Source organism: Hippichthys cyanospilos, chromosome 2 (assembly GCF_059441005.1).
Source record: "Hippichthys cyanospilos isolate Australia breed blue-spotted pipefish chromosome 2, RoL_Hcya_1.0, whole genome shotgun sequence".
NCBI lineage: Eukaryota > Metazoa > Chordata > Actinopteri > Syngnathiformes > Syngnathidae > Hippichthys > Hippichthys cyanospilos.
Window position 1 is genome coordinate 4,946,718 of NC_142370.1, and position 18,355 is coordinate 4,965,072.

General features: G+C 40.0%; 3 protein-coding genes across 8 annotated transcripts in view; 1 reads left to right on the top strand and 2 right to left on the bottom strand.

The window, feature by feature from the left end:
* The window catches only part of raph1b (Ras association (RalGDS/AF-6) and pleckstrin homology domains 1b), a 48,250-nt gene extending 42,651 nt beyond the window's left edge, over positions 1-5,599 (bottom strand). For 2 of the 4 annotated variants that reach the window (XM_088404693.1, XM_088404685.1), the window contains exon 1: positions 5,264-5,547. The gene's annotated coding sequence lies outside the window, so the exon portion shown is untranslated. Of the gene's footprint in view, positions 1-5,263 lie in introns of all 4 variants that reach the window. The other 2 variants (XM_088404676.1, XM_088404663.1) reach the window with 2 other exon arrangements.
* Positions 1-10,225, top strand: part of LOC148426952 (uncharacterized) — a 23,763-nt gene extending 13,538 nt beyond the window's left edge. The window contains exons 1-6 of one of the 3 annotated variants that reach the window (XM_088404725.1): positions 5,262-5,416; positions 5,510-5,596; positions 6,976-7,134; positions 7,248-7,574; positions 8,270-8,391; positions 8,630-10,225. In XM_088404725.1, coding sequence (XP_088260851.1) covers positions 7,053-7,134; positions 7,248-7,574; positions 8,270-8,391; positions 8,630-8,698 — 600 coding nt within the window. In that variant the 5' untranslated portion in view covers positions 5,262-5,416; positions 5,510-5,596; positions 6,976-7,052 and the 3' untranslated portion in view covers positions 8,699-10,225. Of the gene's footprint in view, positions 1-5,261; positions 5,417-5,509; positions 5,597-6,975; positions 7,135-7,247; positions 7,575-8,269; positions 8,392-8,629 lie in introns of those variants that run through there. The other 2 variants (XM_088404741.1, XM_088404731.1) reach the window with 2 other exon arrangements.
* fastkd2 (FASTK mitochondrial RNA regulator 2) lies at positions 9,932-18,236 on the bottom strand. The gene is made up of 11 exons (XM_088404712.1): positions 17,333-18,236; positions 17,140-17,243; positions 16,927-17,035; positions 15,626-15,749; positions 15,374-15,513; positions 12,301-12,473; positions 12,007-12,170; positions 11,689-11,922; positions 10,925-10,976; positions 10,635-10,749; positions 9,932-10,538 (listed from the first exon to the last, which is right to left on the bottom strand). Exons 1-11 carry the CDS (start codon positions 17,924-17,926, stop codon positions 10,452-10,454), a joined length of 1,896 nt encoding a protein of 631 aa, XP_088260838.1. The 5' UTR covers positions 17,927-18,236; the 3' UTR covers positions 9,932-10,451.
* Positions 18,237-18,355: the final 119 nt, after the last annotated feature.

The window sequence follows — 18,355 nt, forward strand, 5'->3', positions numbered from 1 at the left end:
AGGTTTACTGCTGAGGTAATTTCAAAAGTGTTTGATTTAGTAAGGGAGCGTATCCAATTTGCCATCAGGAAATCTGAGTTACCTTCAAAAATCCAAGAAACACTTTCGAGGACTGGATTTTAAATGTTCTTACCATGTTTGTGAATTTCCGCCAAATGTCTTCACCCCAACATGTCAAAAGCCTGATTTTTTGCGTGATATGAGTTGTGAATATGAATGTGAATGGTTATTGTGTATGTGCTCTTTGATTGACTGACAACCAGTCTGGGTGTACCATTCAGTATCACGGAAAATAAATTGTTTTGTGGCCCGTTGTCAAAATTTAACTTATGATTGGGTCCCTGGAAAAAAAAATATAAAAAAAAATAATTCATTGCTTGCGTGTAGACGGGTTATTTTTTTCCCTCTGGTAAAATAGCAGGAGACAATTGTGGGTCAATGCCAACCCTTGGCCCGAGTGTGCCTGCTTCAAAGGGACATGAATGAGTGGAGACGCGAGTTGCGTTGTCCTCCTTTTGTCTGCTCCTATCACCAGTGTAGCTGGTGATGGGAGTACAGTGATCCCTTTTTTTTTCACGGTTCATGGGGACCAGAATCCTCCTGCGATAAGTAGCACACCCACTTTTCACATTTAAAATAATTATTTTTCTCATTTTTTGAGGGGATTTTTTTTTTATGTGTAGACTATGCTTGCTATACATATTATTTAAGACAAATATTACTGCAGTACACATATTTACTTAATTCTTAAATGATTAAACCTTATACACTGTACAATAAGTGAACAGTTCCCCGTTTCCTTTGAAGTCTGCTGCAGTTGTATTAGCAGTGTCCCGGGCGTTGAATTAATGTCAAATCTGTACATGATCAAACATGATTACAATGGAGAGTTTACACTTGAAATACCATTTTATTATAAAAGAAACCTAGAGGAGAGAATTCCAACGGTCTGGTGAACGTCTGCTCCTCACTCTGCTTCTTCCCCAACTATGTGTGTGCCTTTGCTGTGGGTGCATTTCATAAATGACATACCTACCTACCAACCTATATATATATATATATATATATATATATATATATATATATATATATATATGTTGATGTTCGAGCAAGCGCTGGTGTGTATGTGTATATATATATATATATATATATATATATATATATATATATATATATATACACACACATATATACATATATACATATACATATATATACATATATATATATATATATATATATATATATATATATATATATATATATATATATATATATATACACACACACACACATATACATATATATATATATATATATATATATATATATATATATATATATACATATATATATATATATATATATATATATATGTATATATATATGTGTGTATATATATATACACACCAGCGCTTGCTCAAACAAGACTGGTATAGATCGGCGTCACAGCATCACTAGGATGCTGGTTTCCTGTTGGTCAGCATCACGACGGAAAATATTGTCTCTAGTACCGAGAGAAAATTCAAGATACGAATAGCGACATTGTTGGCATATGAAGCACGAGACAGCAGCGCTCGCTCCTAAGCCGAGGGACCACTGTTGTACCAAAACTTAGTGCTTCTCTGCCATCTTTCTCCACCATTCTCACTCGCTGGAAGCTAAATCGATCAGCACAAGCTTCGAAGGGAGGGATTTCATGCCATTTTGGACTGTGCATGAAAAGGCCAACAGGAAGAGCAACAATTTCTGAACAAGGAGAGATTTTAGGCCACAGTCAAGCCAACTAAACATTGCCTTTGTTTCCAAAAGCTACGGACGGCTGTTGGCAAAGGTCAGCAAAATGTTAACAGAACAAGGGCCTATACAGGCTGGTGAAAGTGTACGTGTCAAGAGAAGGGACACACCTAGCCAACACACGTCAGTTCCTTTGCCGAAACACGTCGATAACAAGGAGCTGAATTTTGCCGCAGCTGATAATACTCTCCATCCTAAATGTCCTTCTATCTGGGGGGCTGGATCAGGTTTCACTTTAGCCAGCGGTGCGCCATCAGAGTGTGTGCTGAAGCTGACGTGGGAAGCCGCATCCTTCGGTGGAAACACAACCTGGGGACATGTACGATGCTATCAACCACTGCCCTGTCTTTTGTGTAGGGGAATTTTCTGCCCAAGGACACGGGTGGGTTGCGGTTTGCTTGGATGGGTGGGAGGAAGTCACGCACGGCCCTCACGCGACAGAGCTCAAGCGGTGACCGGCAGACAAGCAAGCGCACGAAAAACACTAGCAAGAACACGCGATCAACTATGCCACCCCCCCAGCCCCAAATTAAAAAAAAAAAAAACACATCATGAGAAAAACATTGGCGATGTCTAATTTCTCTTCTCGATGACGTGGGGAGGAAAAAGGGATGACAAAGCATTCATTTGCTTATAAACACAAGCCGTGAAATGACTAACTCCCTTCCAACATATTTTACCTCTGTGCCTGGAAATCTAATCCGTGTCTGCGCTTTTTATGGCTGAGCTGTACAGCAACAGCCCCAACGTTGCGCCTTGGGGTGTTTAAGTCTGCTGACAAAATGTTTTGCACAATCCTGTTACATATCACGCATGTGTAGAGCTCCCTTTTAAATTTACCGTATGTGTGTTTATTAATGCTGCAACTGGGGTTACAAATCCAAACATAAGGCATATAAACAAATAAAAAAATTTAGCAACACGATCAAGCTGTACACATATGTCAGCACATAAGGCAACGCCACATGACCAGAGGAACAAAAAATAAAATAAAACATTTTCATTTAGTGCCAATGAAAAATTGGGAAAACTTTTCAAATTTAATGTTTTTTTTTTCCCCTCTACATTCAAGTCATGATTTTCCGTACACAGCTGTGCATTCTGAAGCGTTAATAACTGGAATTTCTCAATGTGTTTTAGACAATTTATATTTGAAGGCATCATCAATGTAAAGAGCAACATAAATCCTGCGAAAGGATAAGTACAGTGGTACCTCGACTTACAAACGCTCGTGTTATGAAAAATTCAGGTTACAAAACACCTCTGCTGGAAGAATACTGTCTCGAAAGAAAATTCAGGATACGAAAAGGCGACATTGTTGGTGTATAACAATGAAGCACTAGCTCAGACAAAACTGTAATGTAATATGTCATCACAACTCTCATTGTCTTTTTGTTACAGTTTTGATATATTTTTATATTTTATCAATATGCCAACTCGTCTGCTAATGAGACACTAGTTTTTTACACTGACTTTTACTGTGGTCTTGCACTTTTTGCACACTTCCCACCAAACAGTTCACACTGTAGAACTAACTAAAAACATTAGCTATGGCTAACATTGTACATATTCACATAAAATCACATTACGTAACATACCATTTTGGGCTTCGCGTCTGACGTTAGCGTCGTTAGCACTGGGCTGAATGACGTCACACAGGAAACACTTCACATCACCGCAAACTAAACTTGAATAAACTAGCATGCTCAAAATTATCCAAAAATACATATGATTGCTCCCATGGATTTGTAAATGACGCCTGGATCCCTGGAAATGTAGAATAAAATCATACAAATAAAATGACCTGTTAAGGTCTCTGTTTGCACTCTTCACCAGTATACCAGCACCATCAAGGCAAACAAAAGAACTGCATTCCTTCTTGTCGACAGCTACAATTAATGTGATACTTGTGAAGGGTTTAGGGGTGCTTTTTTGGTTTGTTTTTTGTTTAGTTATTATTTAACCGATTGTATATTGAATTCCATGATTATTATGCAATAATGTAACTCTTATACGTATTTGTTACCATTTTTAATGCTTTTTTTATTATTTATTAAGATTATAAAAAGGGTTTAGAAGCATTTTGGGGGGCTTGGAACAGATTAGCCTATTTACATGTAAAAAGCTTCCCTAATAACAAAAAAATTCACTTAGGAAATGATTTCCGAACGAAAAAAATTCATAAGTAGAGATAGTAGTGTAGATAAAAAGTGAATTGAATCACACTTGTACAGGGGCCCAACCAGACCTCAAAGCTGCATAAATGCACAATGTTGCCAGTGCAACCACATTGCAAATACAAATCATAAAGGCTTTAGGACACAAAATGGGAACAGGGTACAAGCCTGGGCCAAGAGCGTTGTCCGAGCGTCATACGGTTTTGGTGGACACGAGAAGGGTGTTAGGGGAGACCATCTAACAGTGCATCACTATTGGGGCATCACCACTGGGGTAGAAACGACACGTTTACAGTCTTGGGGGCCGGCCAGACGTTGCCACGAAATTCCGCTAACCGTTGATGTGGGTTCACTGGTACTGGACTTTGCAGCATGGCATGTGTGCGTGCGTGTGTTCATTAATGGGGGTGTCATTGCAACCCGTCCATCCATCCGTCATCTTGGCCGCTTGTGCATTCAAAGCTTTTACCTCTAGCTCGGCTGATACTTGACACTTCAGACAGCAGTTCGTAAGCTCGTTAGCTTTGAATGGATGCTAACTAATGTGCACATAACCGCCGGTCAAGACACCCAATCCCGGGGGTGACGTCACCAAACCAAAAGGATTAAACCGGCGTTATTACTTCATTGTGATGGACGGCAAAAAGGAGACATCCTACATGTTTCGTTTGATCGCTAAAAATCACGAAACTGTCATTTTCGTGAGGCCAAACACGCGACAACACTATCGGCCGGCAGCTTCTGGCCTCCCCTCGCTCGCCAGGGTGGAGACTGTCTGCTGCTACGCTTCCACCGCGACAAGTCCTACGAAACACCGTAAAAAAAAACAAAAAAAAAACAAAAGAACAACAACAACAAAAAAACAGTTTTATTCATTTGTCACCCCCCTCAAAAAAAAAAAAGAAACAACAACAAAAAAACCGCTAGTGCCTTTTCCCAGGCGTCCCAACACCACGCACGCCCTTGCTCCCCCAAGGAAAGACTCATTCAATGGCCGCATTTGGGGGCTCCCACAATTCGGCTTGACATCCCTTTCTTCGGGCCAGATGATTTACGGGTGACTTCTTTTGGAATCAGAATGGCGTTTGAGAATGAACTGAAGAAAATGCGGCAGGCTGCTGCTTCTCTTTACACTGTCAACGGCGTGCGGCATAGCGATTAAAACACGGACAAATTAAATAGCGGGGTTTTTACCTATAAAGGGCGTTCCCGAACACCAAAGAAAGTTAAAGAGGAGATGAGGAAAAAAACACATATGTCCCGGGCAGTAAAAAAATAAAACTACTTACAGTGTAATGGGACTCACAAAGGGGGTCTTCTCCTCCTGTTCTTTCCTTCCCCTGGGGGGGAATGTAGCAGTCGTATAAGGAAAGATGTGTCGGACTTCTTGGTTCTCTGCGGTGAGCCGTTTTGAAAATACTATTAAGAAAGAAAAACTACTTGTAAGTATCCACCATCCTTATGTTTTCACGTGCGGCGTCGTGTGCGTGTATCCTGACTTAACCGCTACCCATTCTTCTCCCTGACCGCGCAAGGGGAACACGCTGCGCGTCTCCGTGGTTTCCTGTCCAACCCAGAACATGCGTTGCCTTCATGACCAACTCATATAATCGGACATTAAGGTGTCGTTTTTAATTGTGATTTCGTTCTACGGATACCGGTTTGATAAATATTTGGTCAATTTTATAATCTTGCAACAATCCTATTAATCCATCACCCCCATTGAACGTGCAATGTAAATACTGTAATCTAACCAGTCAACATTTTCTACCGCGTTAAGGCCTGTTTTCTTCGCCCGCCAGATTAATGCTCATGTGATGACAATCGGTGTAGATTGAGGCCACTTAAATTATGATTTTATGTCAAATTGGCCTTTTTCCGGTCTGCGGCAATATGAACGTCAACAGGTTTGTCAGAACGGAACTGCGTTGCCATCTAGTGGCTAAACCAAGCACAACTAGTTGCGGAAGTTTGTGTGTGTTTTTTTTTAAATTTTTAAATGATATTACGTCAATGTCCATCTAACCATCCATCCAGGTTCTAGAACCGCTTATCCTCAGAAGCTTGCTGGTGCCTATCCCAGTAGGTGGGGGACACCCTGAACTGGTTGCCAGCCAATTGCAGGGCACACAAGAGATGAGCACCCAATCACACCTAAGGACAATTTAGTATGTCCTACTTCTCTGTCAAAAGTTCAAATATAGAGATAAACATCAAACAAGACACACAAACAACAAATGAAATACATGAGCAAGAAACAAAGCAACAATCAAATGCAAAATAGACTGGGGGTCAAAAGTAGGTATTAAACTATAAAACTTCTAATGAAATGGAAGCACATTTTCAATTTGAGAACATTCATATTTAATACAGTAGCTATTGAAAATACAGCTTCGGTTCTTTCAGAGAGACACAAAGAACACGTTTTCATCTTTACAAAATATGACTATTGCTTTGGGAACATGCGCTAATTAGACCACGTGTCAAACTCGAGGCCCAGGTGCCAGATACGGCCGCCACATAATTTAATGTACCCGCAGGTGACAGCATTCAAAATTGTTTTGAAAATATTGTATATCACAGCGTTGAGCGCAGGTGTCAAACTCAAGGTCTGGGGCCAGATCCAGCCCGTGAAATGCTAATTAGGACTTCAAATGTCTTGCTAATACCAAATTTGCACGACTTCTTCAACTTTTACACAATCAGCCTCTGATTTCAAAATGTGTCAATACGTGACGATCACTTACTGTAGAATTTATTTGACCACAATCTCAATGGCCTTCTGACAGAAACTATAACTGGGATGCGGCCCATGATTAAAAATAGGTTTGACACCCCTGAATTAGACAGTACGATTTCCAGTAAGGCGCCAGACTTTCATAAAAACAAAAACATTGTATGCCCGCGAAGTCCTCTACCTTACATGCTTGCGCGTGCTCATGACGTCGGTCACAGGTCACAGACGTAGAGAGGAAACTTAAGGAGGTGTTTGCGCTCACAGGATGTCTTGAAGTCAAACTGTCATTGCTAGTTGAGGGAACGATACAAGGCAAACTATCCCCACTGCTTGAGTTGAAAATGAGGGCCTGCGTGATTCTGATCCTCTTGGCGTACCGGTTTTCTCTAGCCTGCCCAACGCAGAACAAGGGTGCCTGCAAATGTAAGTATTGCGCTGGCTCTCATGTTAACAAAGAAATATACATAATGGAAATACTCTTTCCAATCATGCAATGTACGAGGTTGCAAATCTCAGAATGGCATTTTCCTCATCAGATGAACTAGAGGCCGTGTGCATGCACGGCCCGGCCGCAGTCTCTATCCCGTGTCCGACGATGGATGGTGAGGACCTGACATTTACGCTTCTAAAAGATAATCGAGAGATTCACAACCTAGAGTGCAACTACACCAAAGGCAAGTTGGACTGTGAATCAAATCCCAGCACTGACTTGGTGCTGCATGAGCTCAACAAATCTGTCAGCTTTGTTCTCACTGGAGAGATGGCCAAAAATGGGGGCTTCTACAGGTGTGAGGGCATGGTCACCTTCCCGCCCCCCTTCAAGACAGAAACCAGTCCTGTGGGGATACTCGTGCATGTCGAGGGTAAGCTAAGCGGCATCAAGAAGACATCTGCAGTGGTTCTCAAAGTAGGGTCCGTGAAAGAATTTTTGCTAAATTTCATATTAGATTGTGAAAGTATTCATGACGCTTCAATAAAGCAATCAATTCGACCAGGTTTAATATATTGTTAAAAAGGCAATCATTTGTCAAAATGCGTTATGTGTCTACAATTGCTCGCTAACAAGGAGGCAAACCCAGAAAAGCTAAAGCAGCATTTTATTTTCTATGCCTTTCTTGACAAAATAATTGACGGCCACCTGTTAGGGGGAAATTCAACGGGTTTGCTGCAAGGAGAGTCCACATTCAAGAGTTTTATTGTTATATGCATAGTAACACTAACACAATGAAATTCTTATTCTGTTCACTTCCCAAAGCAGATTCACATTCCACACAAGACATAATAATAAAGTAGGCAAAAAAACAACTAATAGGGCAATAAGGGCAGTGATAATGAAGCACTAATAAATAACTTCTAAACTTCAATTTCGCTGACAAGTAAGAAATCTGCATGTTGTCAAATTGAATCTGTTGGTGAATAAAAAGGCCACTTGAGGGTTTAGATGATTTGTTTTTCTGCAAACATTTGCAATGGCGGTCCTTGGAAAATTTGCTTTCTAAAAGGTATCCCTGACTCTGAGAACCCTTGCCCCTTACTCATATTCAAAATGTTTTCTTAGGTGACAAATGCAGCAGGGGGAAAACCAAAGAAGGCAATGGTCACCTGTGGATTTGGATCCCTGTGCTTAGCATTCTCTGCATCTACAGCATCACCGTCACCATTATTGCGGTGATCAACAGGGTAAGACACATGTAAACGAGAATATGTACAATTTTAAGACAAGCTACAACACTTTAGAGATAGAAAGAGCGACTGAGAGACAGCGTCTGGATCCGAATGAAAAACAAAAGCAAAAAAGCAGAACGGAATCTATTTTCTTGTCTAATGGCCACATCCCATTATTGTTTTGTCCCCAACAGTATCTAGCATGTGAGCCTTGGATGCAGTTGAATGCATTTCTCTTTTGACGTGATTGCAGGTCAATGCAAGGCAGGCAAATTTCCAGAATGACTACATTAACACAAAACCCAGTCGCCAGCCAGCGTGAGAGAGCTCGACAGCAGTACTTGCTCTGAAGTCGACTCAAGTTTTATCGTTTCACTCATTCATTTCTTTTGAGTTGCAGAAGCTCCAACTGATTGTGCGAAACCTTAAAAAAAAACAAAAACAAAAAACTTACTGCTTACACCCATTCATACATCTGTAGTAGAAAGACCCCTGTGGTTGAAACAGGTGGTATTAAAAACACACACACACACACACACACATTTTGGAGATGTCTTTAGGGTTTGTGACCGCAATTTCACAGGCCCACCATTCCTCTCACCACAAAATGTTTTTACAAACCTTTAAAAATGAATTGATCTCAAGTCCTACTTTAAATTACACGTGACCATATTTTGAGCATTTTTGTTTCTTTTGAAACCAAATGAGCAATTAGGCTTTCTGAGTACAGAGTAAGAAGGAATATGTTTTATGTACCAAAATCAGTTCAAGAGAACACAGCATGCAAAGTTTCCTCTTTGAACCACAAGTTTCCTGGATTTATGCAAAGGTGGCTGCCTCAAAACTGTTGCCTCGCACGCCATTTGTTGAAACGTACTGCGGGACCATGTTTTACTGGCTCTAGTGCAAACAATAACCGTCAGCATATATCACATACGTATTTGGTTTATTAACTCACTAAAACGTACTCCATAAACTGGTACACAAATCAGCAAAATGTTCGTTGACAGCTTATTATTTTTGATCGACAGTAAAACTCCTCTACAACGGAATCGTTTGCAGCCAGAAATTTTTCACAATAGGGGACTTTTCAACGTAGCAAATTCAAGTCTCGAACGTAAACATAGAAAACGTGTTGTGGAATCTACAATCTGACTGAAGTTAAAAACAAAACCATCCAACATTGAAAAAAAGGAAGAAATTGCCAGATCTACAATAAGCATTCATTTTCATACTTAAATCAATTTCTTGCATAATGTCTTTCACTTTGCTTCATCCATCTTTCATTTTTATGATTTTTTACCATTATTATCACTATTTACCATTTACTGCCACTTATAGTATGGGAGAATATCATCTGGGGAAAGACGACGTAAGTATAAAGTGCTGCAAAACGCATGCCGGCGTGTCAACTATAAACCAAGCTAGACTTTTGCCACAGACTTCTTTTCGCTGTAGTGAAATTCAGTGTGACGCAAACGCGGAAAAAAACATTTCGTATTATGCAACAAAGCGGATTTTTCCTTGTATGAGGAAGTAAGAAACAGGGAGAGTCTTTAATGCATGGATTTTATTTCACACTGGTGGGTATTTTTTGCGCATGCAGGTTTTGCTGTAGAGGAGTTTTTCTGCATTTCATGGATTCATTACCAAACACAAATCTAAGGAATTATTTGCTAATCCCTTTCAACCAATGTTCAATTCAATCAAGTTAACAAACAAGGACATGTTCAAAGTGATTATTGTTGACAATATTTACTCATTTTGATTTTGATTTCCGCACCACATTCAAAAAACCTGTTTGTTATATCACATTTTTTCCTAAAACAACAACCAATAAACATTTAGTAACTGAGTACATCAATTGTTGATGCTTTGTTGGTGGAATTCTTTCCAATTCTTGTTCGATGCACAACTTCAGTTGCTCCGTAGCGTAGACCAAGGTCTGCATTGTATTTTGTTAGCATTCCAACTTGGAATTGGTCTTCGTACAAATGCTGTACAACACTCGGGAGCATATTGGGAGCCAATCATCCGCTTTGACGTTTCAAACCTTCATTTTTTGCGAGATGGCACTAATCCTCATATGCTGATTCCGGAAAGATTTGGGCTGTAAGGAGTTGTGCTGCCTTCTCTTTGGACTTCAGCTCTTGTTCTGTTATCTGGGGAGTGAAGAGGATGGTGAAGGTGTTTCTAAGCAAAAAAAAAAAAAAAAACTCTCTTCTCATTATGACTACAGAAGAAGAAAAGAATCTTACCAAAATTGGAATATACCCCAACAGTTTTAGATGGCGAAGCTTGAGAGCCAGCGGACCTCGGGGGTGAGATGTACCAAAGCAGAAAGAAGAAGAAGGTGCACAAAGAACTGCCATTCTAGAAAACAGACAAACGCTTTTAATTGATAATCAATAATCAATTCTAAAAAGATTTGTTGGAACAGCAAGTGGCAAATAGGGGGACATCTGGGCCTCGCTATTGAATCTCCTGCCCCAGCCACCCAAGCCAGAATAAGCAAAAGATAAATGGATGATTGCTCACAGTGTCTTACCTTTGTGTTTCTTTAGTGGTTTGGTTTGCCACGGGTTTGCTTATCACGCCATCTAACAGTTAAATGAAAGAAAAAAAAGTCATTGTTTTTCAAGACGGAATGATGTTTCTAAGTACTGTATTTCTCAGAGTACAAGTCGACCGCCCCTTTTTACTGCAATTTGGGTGAATTTTACAAAAATTTGAATATGCAGTAAAAGTCTGCACCTGACTTTGGTGGTTACATAGACCATGGCTGTCCAACTAAAACATGCGGCGTGTGTTATTAAAATGACTAAATTACAGTACTTTTAGAGGGATCTTTAAATTGTATATTGAGTAACATACTGTTGTGGCTATGGAGGGGTGGGGGCGGAAACACGACAAGATTGTGAGGCAGTGTACGCATGCGCGTAGACGCAAATGCTGAAACTAATGTTGCAACAACAAAATGATTTGACGTTTCAATGCTTTATTTCTGACGCTGCTGAAGATGAATTTGTCTAACGGCCCTAAAAGTCATCATCACTACCTGACACCCACGCAGCCTCGTTGTTGACAACAAAGAGGCAATTACGCGGCTATGATTGATGAGTGCATTTTTGCTGTGTTCGTACGCACATCCTAACGGATGCATACTATATCGAATGAGGGTAATATTTAATCACTTTAAGCCTTGTAAATGACATATTACTTAGTTCGCATTGAATTAATGTTAGTCAAAAACACATATACGTGGAGAAAATTGGACTGTTTCGAGATCTGCGGTGATAACTCTTTTCTTGCCTATGAAGTAGAAGTTTGCCACCACCACCCTTTCCTGTAGCGCTACATCTTCATGGGCAGACAACACCCTTTCCAGGAGTTGCGAGAGGAGCTGATTGACCGGCGGACCACTGGATGGCATTTCTCCCAACATATATGCAGGAACACTTAGTGGCTGAGGGAGGACAGGCTGGTCTAGCTGGAGGCACAGGTGCACCGTTTGAAACATTTGCTCCTGTCTCCTGAGATGCTTCACTGCAGTCAAAGAAAGTCGGATGTTTTATTTACTTATTTTTATGATTATATTTATTATTTCTTCTTAACAACTGTATCCCAAACCTCTCCCGCTCCCATTCTCCAGGGTTGTACAATGTAGGAGTTTCTCCAGTGGCAGGGATTGAAAGTGGCCAAGAAGGCACAGGCAATAACAGGCCTTCAACAGTTCATAACTACACATCCTGGGCAGGTAGAAGTCCAGAGTCTTGCTGAGACTCTGCAGAAACCTGGGGCAACATATGGGCAGAAACCAGAACACCAACTTTGTTAAACCAGTAAACAGATTTTTTTTTCACATGTTGTCGTGTAATGTCATGTTAATCTAGGTGAAAAATCAAAATGCATTGAAGAACATACTGCTCTCTGTCCTGCTGCAAACAATGGTTGAGCGACGAGTACACATTGAGGACACAGAGGAGGTCTTGAAGCGTCAGAGTGTCCGGGTTGATGATGACTCTTTTGGCAAATGCCGCCAACAATGCAGTAGGACAAAACGCAAGGCTTTCAAACGCAGACAGGAACAGGAGAACCTGGAGCAAAGTGAAACAAGTGAAGGAAAATGAGACTGTTTTGAAAACGACCTTGAAAATTGTTACTATTATTATTTTTTACGGAGTAATCAAATGAGCCAAACCTAACTGACAATTTAGGTTTATGTTCAAAACAATGGCAATCCCTCAACAGTCGCAAGATAAATCACTCTTCTGTGTTTTTTACAATGATGCCTGCCTGCATCACAATCACTTTTCACCTGCATGGGTGTACTATAGGGTACTAATATTCTGCAGCGATACAATTGATTCGCTGGAGGATTTTTGTGATACGTTATGAATTTAAGCTTTAACCTTTGCTCGCTTGCACTTCAACTGTCACACTTGTGGTGTTGTGTTCAAAAGTAAAAGCAGTCACAAGATAAATCAGTGTTTTTGTTCAAATTTCAACCTCTATACGGAAAGTACTTTCTGGAGGGTTTAGCGAAGGTAGAGAAAACCAACAGACCTGCCGTGCATGCTTTTGATTCTGTGAACTTCAATGATTAACTAAAAGGAGTGAGTTCAATAAAGTAGCAGTGGTGAGTTCAATTAGGAAAGGCGTTGACACTGTGAATTAAAAAGGTGTTACATCAAGTGCTTCTTATTTGAGGACGAAGGCAACTGACGTTGCATATGCCGGCTGTGCATTTGTCTTGAAAAAACAAGGAAAATGGGTCATTCCGGGGACTGTTTTGATAAAGAGCATTTTTCTTAAGAAATGGATAGGAGGGGACAATCTACAAAGAAGTGCCGAAAATCTTAGGCCGTTAAGCTAAAATGATATCAAATGCTTTAAGATGGCAGCAAAACCAGAACGACAAAGAAGAAGAAAAATACCTTCTCAAATGGATCGGACACTAACCAAACTGGCAATGGCTCAGTCAATGAGCTCCAAGAGGATCAAAGAAGATCTAAACTTGCCTGTGAGCACAGTTACAACGAGAAGACGTCTATGTGAAGCCAATCTATCAGCAAAGTCCCTTTGTTAAAAAAAGACATGTGCTTTAGCCTTGACAAATTTGCCAAAGAACACACTGACTGGCCTGAAAAGAAACGGTGTAATATTTTGGGGACTGATCTGTTTGGGCCCAAGAGTCACAAACAGGTAGTCAGGCGTCCAGCAAACACAGAATTCAAGCCCCAGGACCCAGTGAAAACCATTGAGAATGGTGGTGGAAGCATCATGATTTGGGGATGTTTTCGGACTACAATGTTGGTCCTATTTACCGTGGACTAAGAGATCTTGGATCAGTTTGAGCACATCGGGACATTGGAAGACGTCTTGTTGCCAATGCTGTAGAAGGAAATGCCGTTGATGTGGATGTTTCAACAAGACAATGACGACGAACACACCCCAGCAAGTGAGCAAAATCGTGGTTCAAGACAAATAGAATCCATCTAATGGTGTGGCCAGCACAATGCCCAGAACATGATTTCATAGACCCAAAGACAAATCAATAAACTTTTCATCTGGCAAAACCAAGAAACGCCGAGTAATTGTGGGACGTAGTATAATTGACCAGCAATTGGCAGCAATACCTGTTGAGTGTTGACCATTACCAGAAGTTGGTCAACTCTCAGCACCACAGATGGATGCAAAGCAATTATAAGAAACCATGGTTAGACAGGGTAGTCAGCAAAGTTGAATTTTTTTAGAATTTCTTAGTATGGTATACTTTTGAGTTTGCAAAAACATACTGCATGTCAACGCTGCTATTTTTTTGACATTACATCTCTTGATTTTCTGTGAAATATTAAATGCCATTACTGATTGCAATGTTCTTGTTTTGAAATAAAATGTGCAGAGTCCCTGAGTTGTTTGTGTTCAAGTGGCAAGAGGATCCAAAAGCTTGCTTTCGTCTCTCCTGTGTCTCTCCTGGAGCCGCCCGTGCGCGTTCAGCTCAGCACACACGCACACGATACGAACGTGCCAGTAAGCACATTGATTGACAGCTTGGTCTCTAGGAGCCGATCACGTGACTAGTAGGCATGCCGATAGCAAACGCACACACCCGTCTGTGTGCCTACATGGACAGCATGGAAGAAATGCACAGCTTTGGAAATCTGACTTTTACCCAGATTTCTTTTGTAATAAATTGAAATTTCAAGTGTATTGTTATGATATAAGAGGCTTCACTTTAATTCCATGTCTGGGCAGCAGTTTGCGAGAGTTCAAAAGATGGAAAGTGGTAGCTACTGTTCAGTTAGTGTATAAGGTTTAATCATTTAAGATTTAAGTAAATATATGTACAGTACTGCAGTAATATTTGTCTTAAATAATATGCATGGAATAAAGATTTTTACAAAATAAAAAAAATACATATATATTCTGTGTGTGTGTGTGTGTGTGTGTGTGTGTGTGTGCGTGGTTTCTAAAAAGTTACATTATATACTTTGTGTCAAATTGAATATGTTGGTGAATGAAAAGGCTACTTATGTTTGACTTGAATGAGATTTTGTTTTGTTCTGTTTCTGCAAACATTTGCAATGAGGGTCCTTAGAAAATTTGGGGCACCCCTTTTTGGAAAGCAAATTCCCACTCCAAAAAGTTTGAGAACCCCTGCATTAAAGTATCACTTATTTGAGAACTGTTGACATTTATTCACATTTGTAAAGACTATTATCTTGAACACAACTGTATTTAACTTTGTGAGTTTCACTACAAGCTGAATGAGAATTACAAACGGTGGGTGACCTCACAGTTCATAAAGATTTTTTTTTTTTTTTTTTTAGCAAGTCCTTCTTAACAGACTTTCCCCACAAAGTCTACTCAAGCGGTCGAAAAACACTGAAACGAGTCGGTGTACGACACCTAACTCAAAAGACAAAAATAAATGAACCTCGTGCAGTAACAGTACAAACTTGATAATGTCACAAATCATCCAAAGTGGCATTACCTCCTTTTGGCTCCATATGTCTAATGTGGAAGCAATGTAGTCGGAGATGCCAGTGAGCAGAGTCAAGTCTCTGTAGTGCAGCTCCCGACATGAATGGAGCACCGTTAACAGTCGGTTGAACGGGATCTCATGAAGGTGTTCTGCGTAGATCGTGTGTGAGGACAGCAGGTCGGTCAAAAGTGACAAGTTCAATGTTGTCTTAATAACATGTGTTCCTTTGAATTCTAAAGTCATGTTCACACTTCATCGTACCTGTGATTCTCTGACTGCAGATATCCAGCAGTGGTTTGGAATAGAAGCCCATCTTGACCATGGTGGAGATCATGGACTGTGTGCTGGGAAGGGTCAATTTTTCTGTCATTGACAAGACCTTTCGCTGAAAGTTCAATTGAATACAGTTAATGTTTGCTGCTAAAAATAGAAGGGAGACAAAGGTACAGTACCGTGAAAGAGTCAACCCCACCTTTTTCACTCCAATTCGAGCGAATTATACAAACGGCGAGTATAAGTCTACCTCTGGCTTTAGTGCTTACAGGGCTGTCCAATTATAATACATGGTGTGTGTTATTAAAACGATGAAATTATGATACTTTTAGACTCATTTCTTCATTGTATATCGAATAACATCGTGTTGGGGGGTGGAAACCAGACGAGCAAATGCTGAAACGAATGGTGCAACAGTAAAATGGTTTGAAAGTTCAATGCTTTGTTTTTTGACACATGAAAGTTAATTTCACACATTTGCCTTTTGCCGTTGAATGAAAATAATATTATTAGTAATAATAGAATATAATAATGTTAGTAATTATGATTTTAATAATTATATTAATAGTTGTATGAATGAATGTGATGAAAGAAGTTACTGGCACACTTACTGCACTAAAAAATAAATAAATAAATAAATCTGATCAAACTCACAATCCCTGTTTGTTTGGAGTATGGCAAAGATTGCTAAATCTAACCAAAATGCTTCAGAATACTTTTGTTGATTCAGTACAACCCTGCTATTAGCAGAGGATAGGGACTGAGCTGGATTACGAATTGCGAAAGCCTTCATATAAGTAGCACCAATTCAAATGCATGAGGAACACAAAAAAAAAAAAAAAACTCAAAATAATATATATCATTTTTTTTAACTGATAAAATTCCATATGCATGTTCCATAAAAAAAAAAAAAAAAAAAAAAAAAACAGTGAATATGAGAAAGTGTGGGTGTCAAACTGGGAGTATATGGGGAGTCAATGTATTACATAAACAGGCCATAAATAATACACTATGCAATACTACACAAGTTAAGCAAATACTGTAGATATTTGCGCCATCTTATGATTAGATTGTGATCGTTTTTTTAAACTCCATTGGTACTCAGGCGCAAAAAATTCATTTGTATACGGTCCTATTTCGCCTCATCGTAAAGACAAACAAATCACAATGAAAACCTCTTTTGGAGGTAATTGATTAAAAACTGAAAGAAACCAATGTATTTCATAAGTCAATGACAAAAAAATGTACGTTTGGTTTTTGATCTCAAGGTAGCAGCAGAGTGACTGTACCTCAAGTTTCCGTTTGAGATCAAGTGACATTTCTTTTCCCAAGAAACGCATCATGATCTGGAGTGCAACGACATTCTTTATCCTTGGAATATGCGCCTCTAGAACCAGTCTGGAGCAGGAAAAAAAAGAACATACAAAAATGAGACATGACCTTGAAAAGAAGAGCTGAAACTGCAAAATAATGTTTAAACTCAAACCACACTCACACCCTACCTCAAGCCGTGTTTTAGTGCATCAACATTAGGGGTGCTCTCCATACGTTCTAGACAGGAGGCCAAAACGGACAGACTCTTCTCATCAAAGTCATTCAACTTCTCCTGTCGGTAAGCAACAACAAGTCAATTATGAAAGGGAATAAAGGAGAATTTGAAAAAAAGTGAGCATGTTTGTGAGCAGGTTTGTCTACCTGGCAGGCACGGAGATACAGCTGGACAACACGGCTCCTTTGGGACACACCTAGATTCACCATAGCCAGCAGAGTGGATGCCAAGTTTTCATTTTGCATGGACCCTACATTGGTCATGACCTTTGCCAGTAGCTTATCAAATACAGGATGCTCGGACATAAGCTTCAGTTCATAAAGCCTCTGCTCATCCGACATCTTCTTAATGCTGGCCCACATGTGTGTGAGGGAGTTGGTCATTTGTCGAGGGGTGGGCGGATACTGTCGGTTCAGGTCAAGCACATCTGATGGAGAGGTGCAGTGTTGCAGGTGCTCATCAAAAAGGGACCTCTTCTGTCTCTGGCCCGAATGGTGCTGGATCCCATCCTGAATTAAGGACCCCGCCACAGGGGTAGAAACTATCCTGATTTCCTCTGGTCCCAAACTAGAAAACTGCGAATGGGACCTCATAGAACTCGTTCCTCTTGTAACTCGCCATGGATTGATTTGCCAACAAATGCCTGACAATTTTTGTTTGGAGGAACGTGAGTTCTTCCCTGAAAGCGCCGCTATGGACGTGCAGTGTTTGACTAAGGAAGAGCACATAGACCGCCTCATCACGATCTCTTATGTAACCAAGTGACAATCTCCACTAAGAAGGTGAGTGCGTTCAAATAAATAAGACACTGTGTAATTGCCGATCAAACATATTTTGCCTGGCTATGTGATTCAGAGTTCGTGTCGGATGGTTCTAAAAAGTGAGGCAACGAACAAAAACCTTGCAACTAATCACACGTTTGCGATAAATAATCCAACCGCGACACTGCCTTTATCTTTCAGTTACGTCGTTCAGTGATTTTTTTTTAATATATAAATACTATGGTTTATTAACTCACGTTATAATATTCTGCACCGAGGTAATGTGTGCGCCGTTTTATTAGTCCCTCTGGAAACACGACCACGTCCTCGTCTTGACGTAATAAAAAATAAAAAGATAGAACCTTGTCGAAAAAGCCATTCTTTTATCAAAAAATAAAATATTAAGCT

Excerpts from the sequence above, each read along its gene's own strand:
- fastkd2 (XM_088404712.1), bottom strand. The coding sequence starts at position 17,926 with ATGAGGCGGTCTATGTGCTCTTCCTTAGTCAAACACTGCACGTCCATA. Across the intron at positions 17,036-17,139 it reads GCACTAAAACACGGCTTGAG|ACTGGTTCTAGAGGCGCATA; the intron begins GTAGGGTGTGAG and ends TTCCTGCTCCAG. Across the intron at positions 10,977-11,688 it reads GGCAAACTTCTACTTCATAG|ATGGCGTGATAAGCAAACCC; the intron begins GCAAGAAAAGAG and ends TTTAACTGTTAG.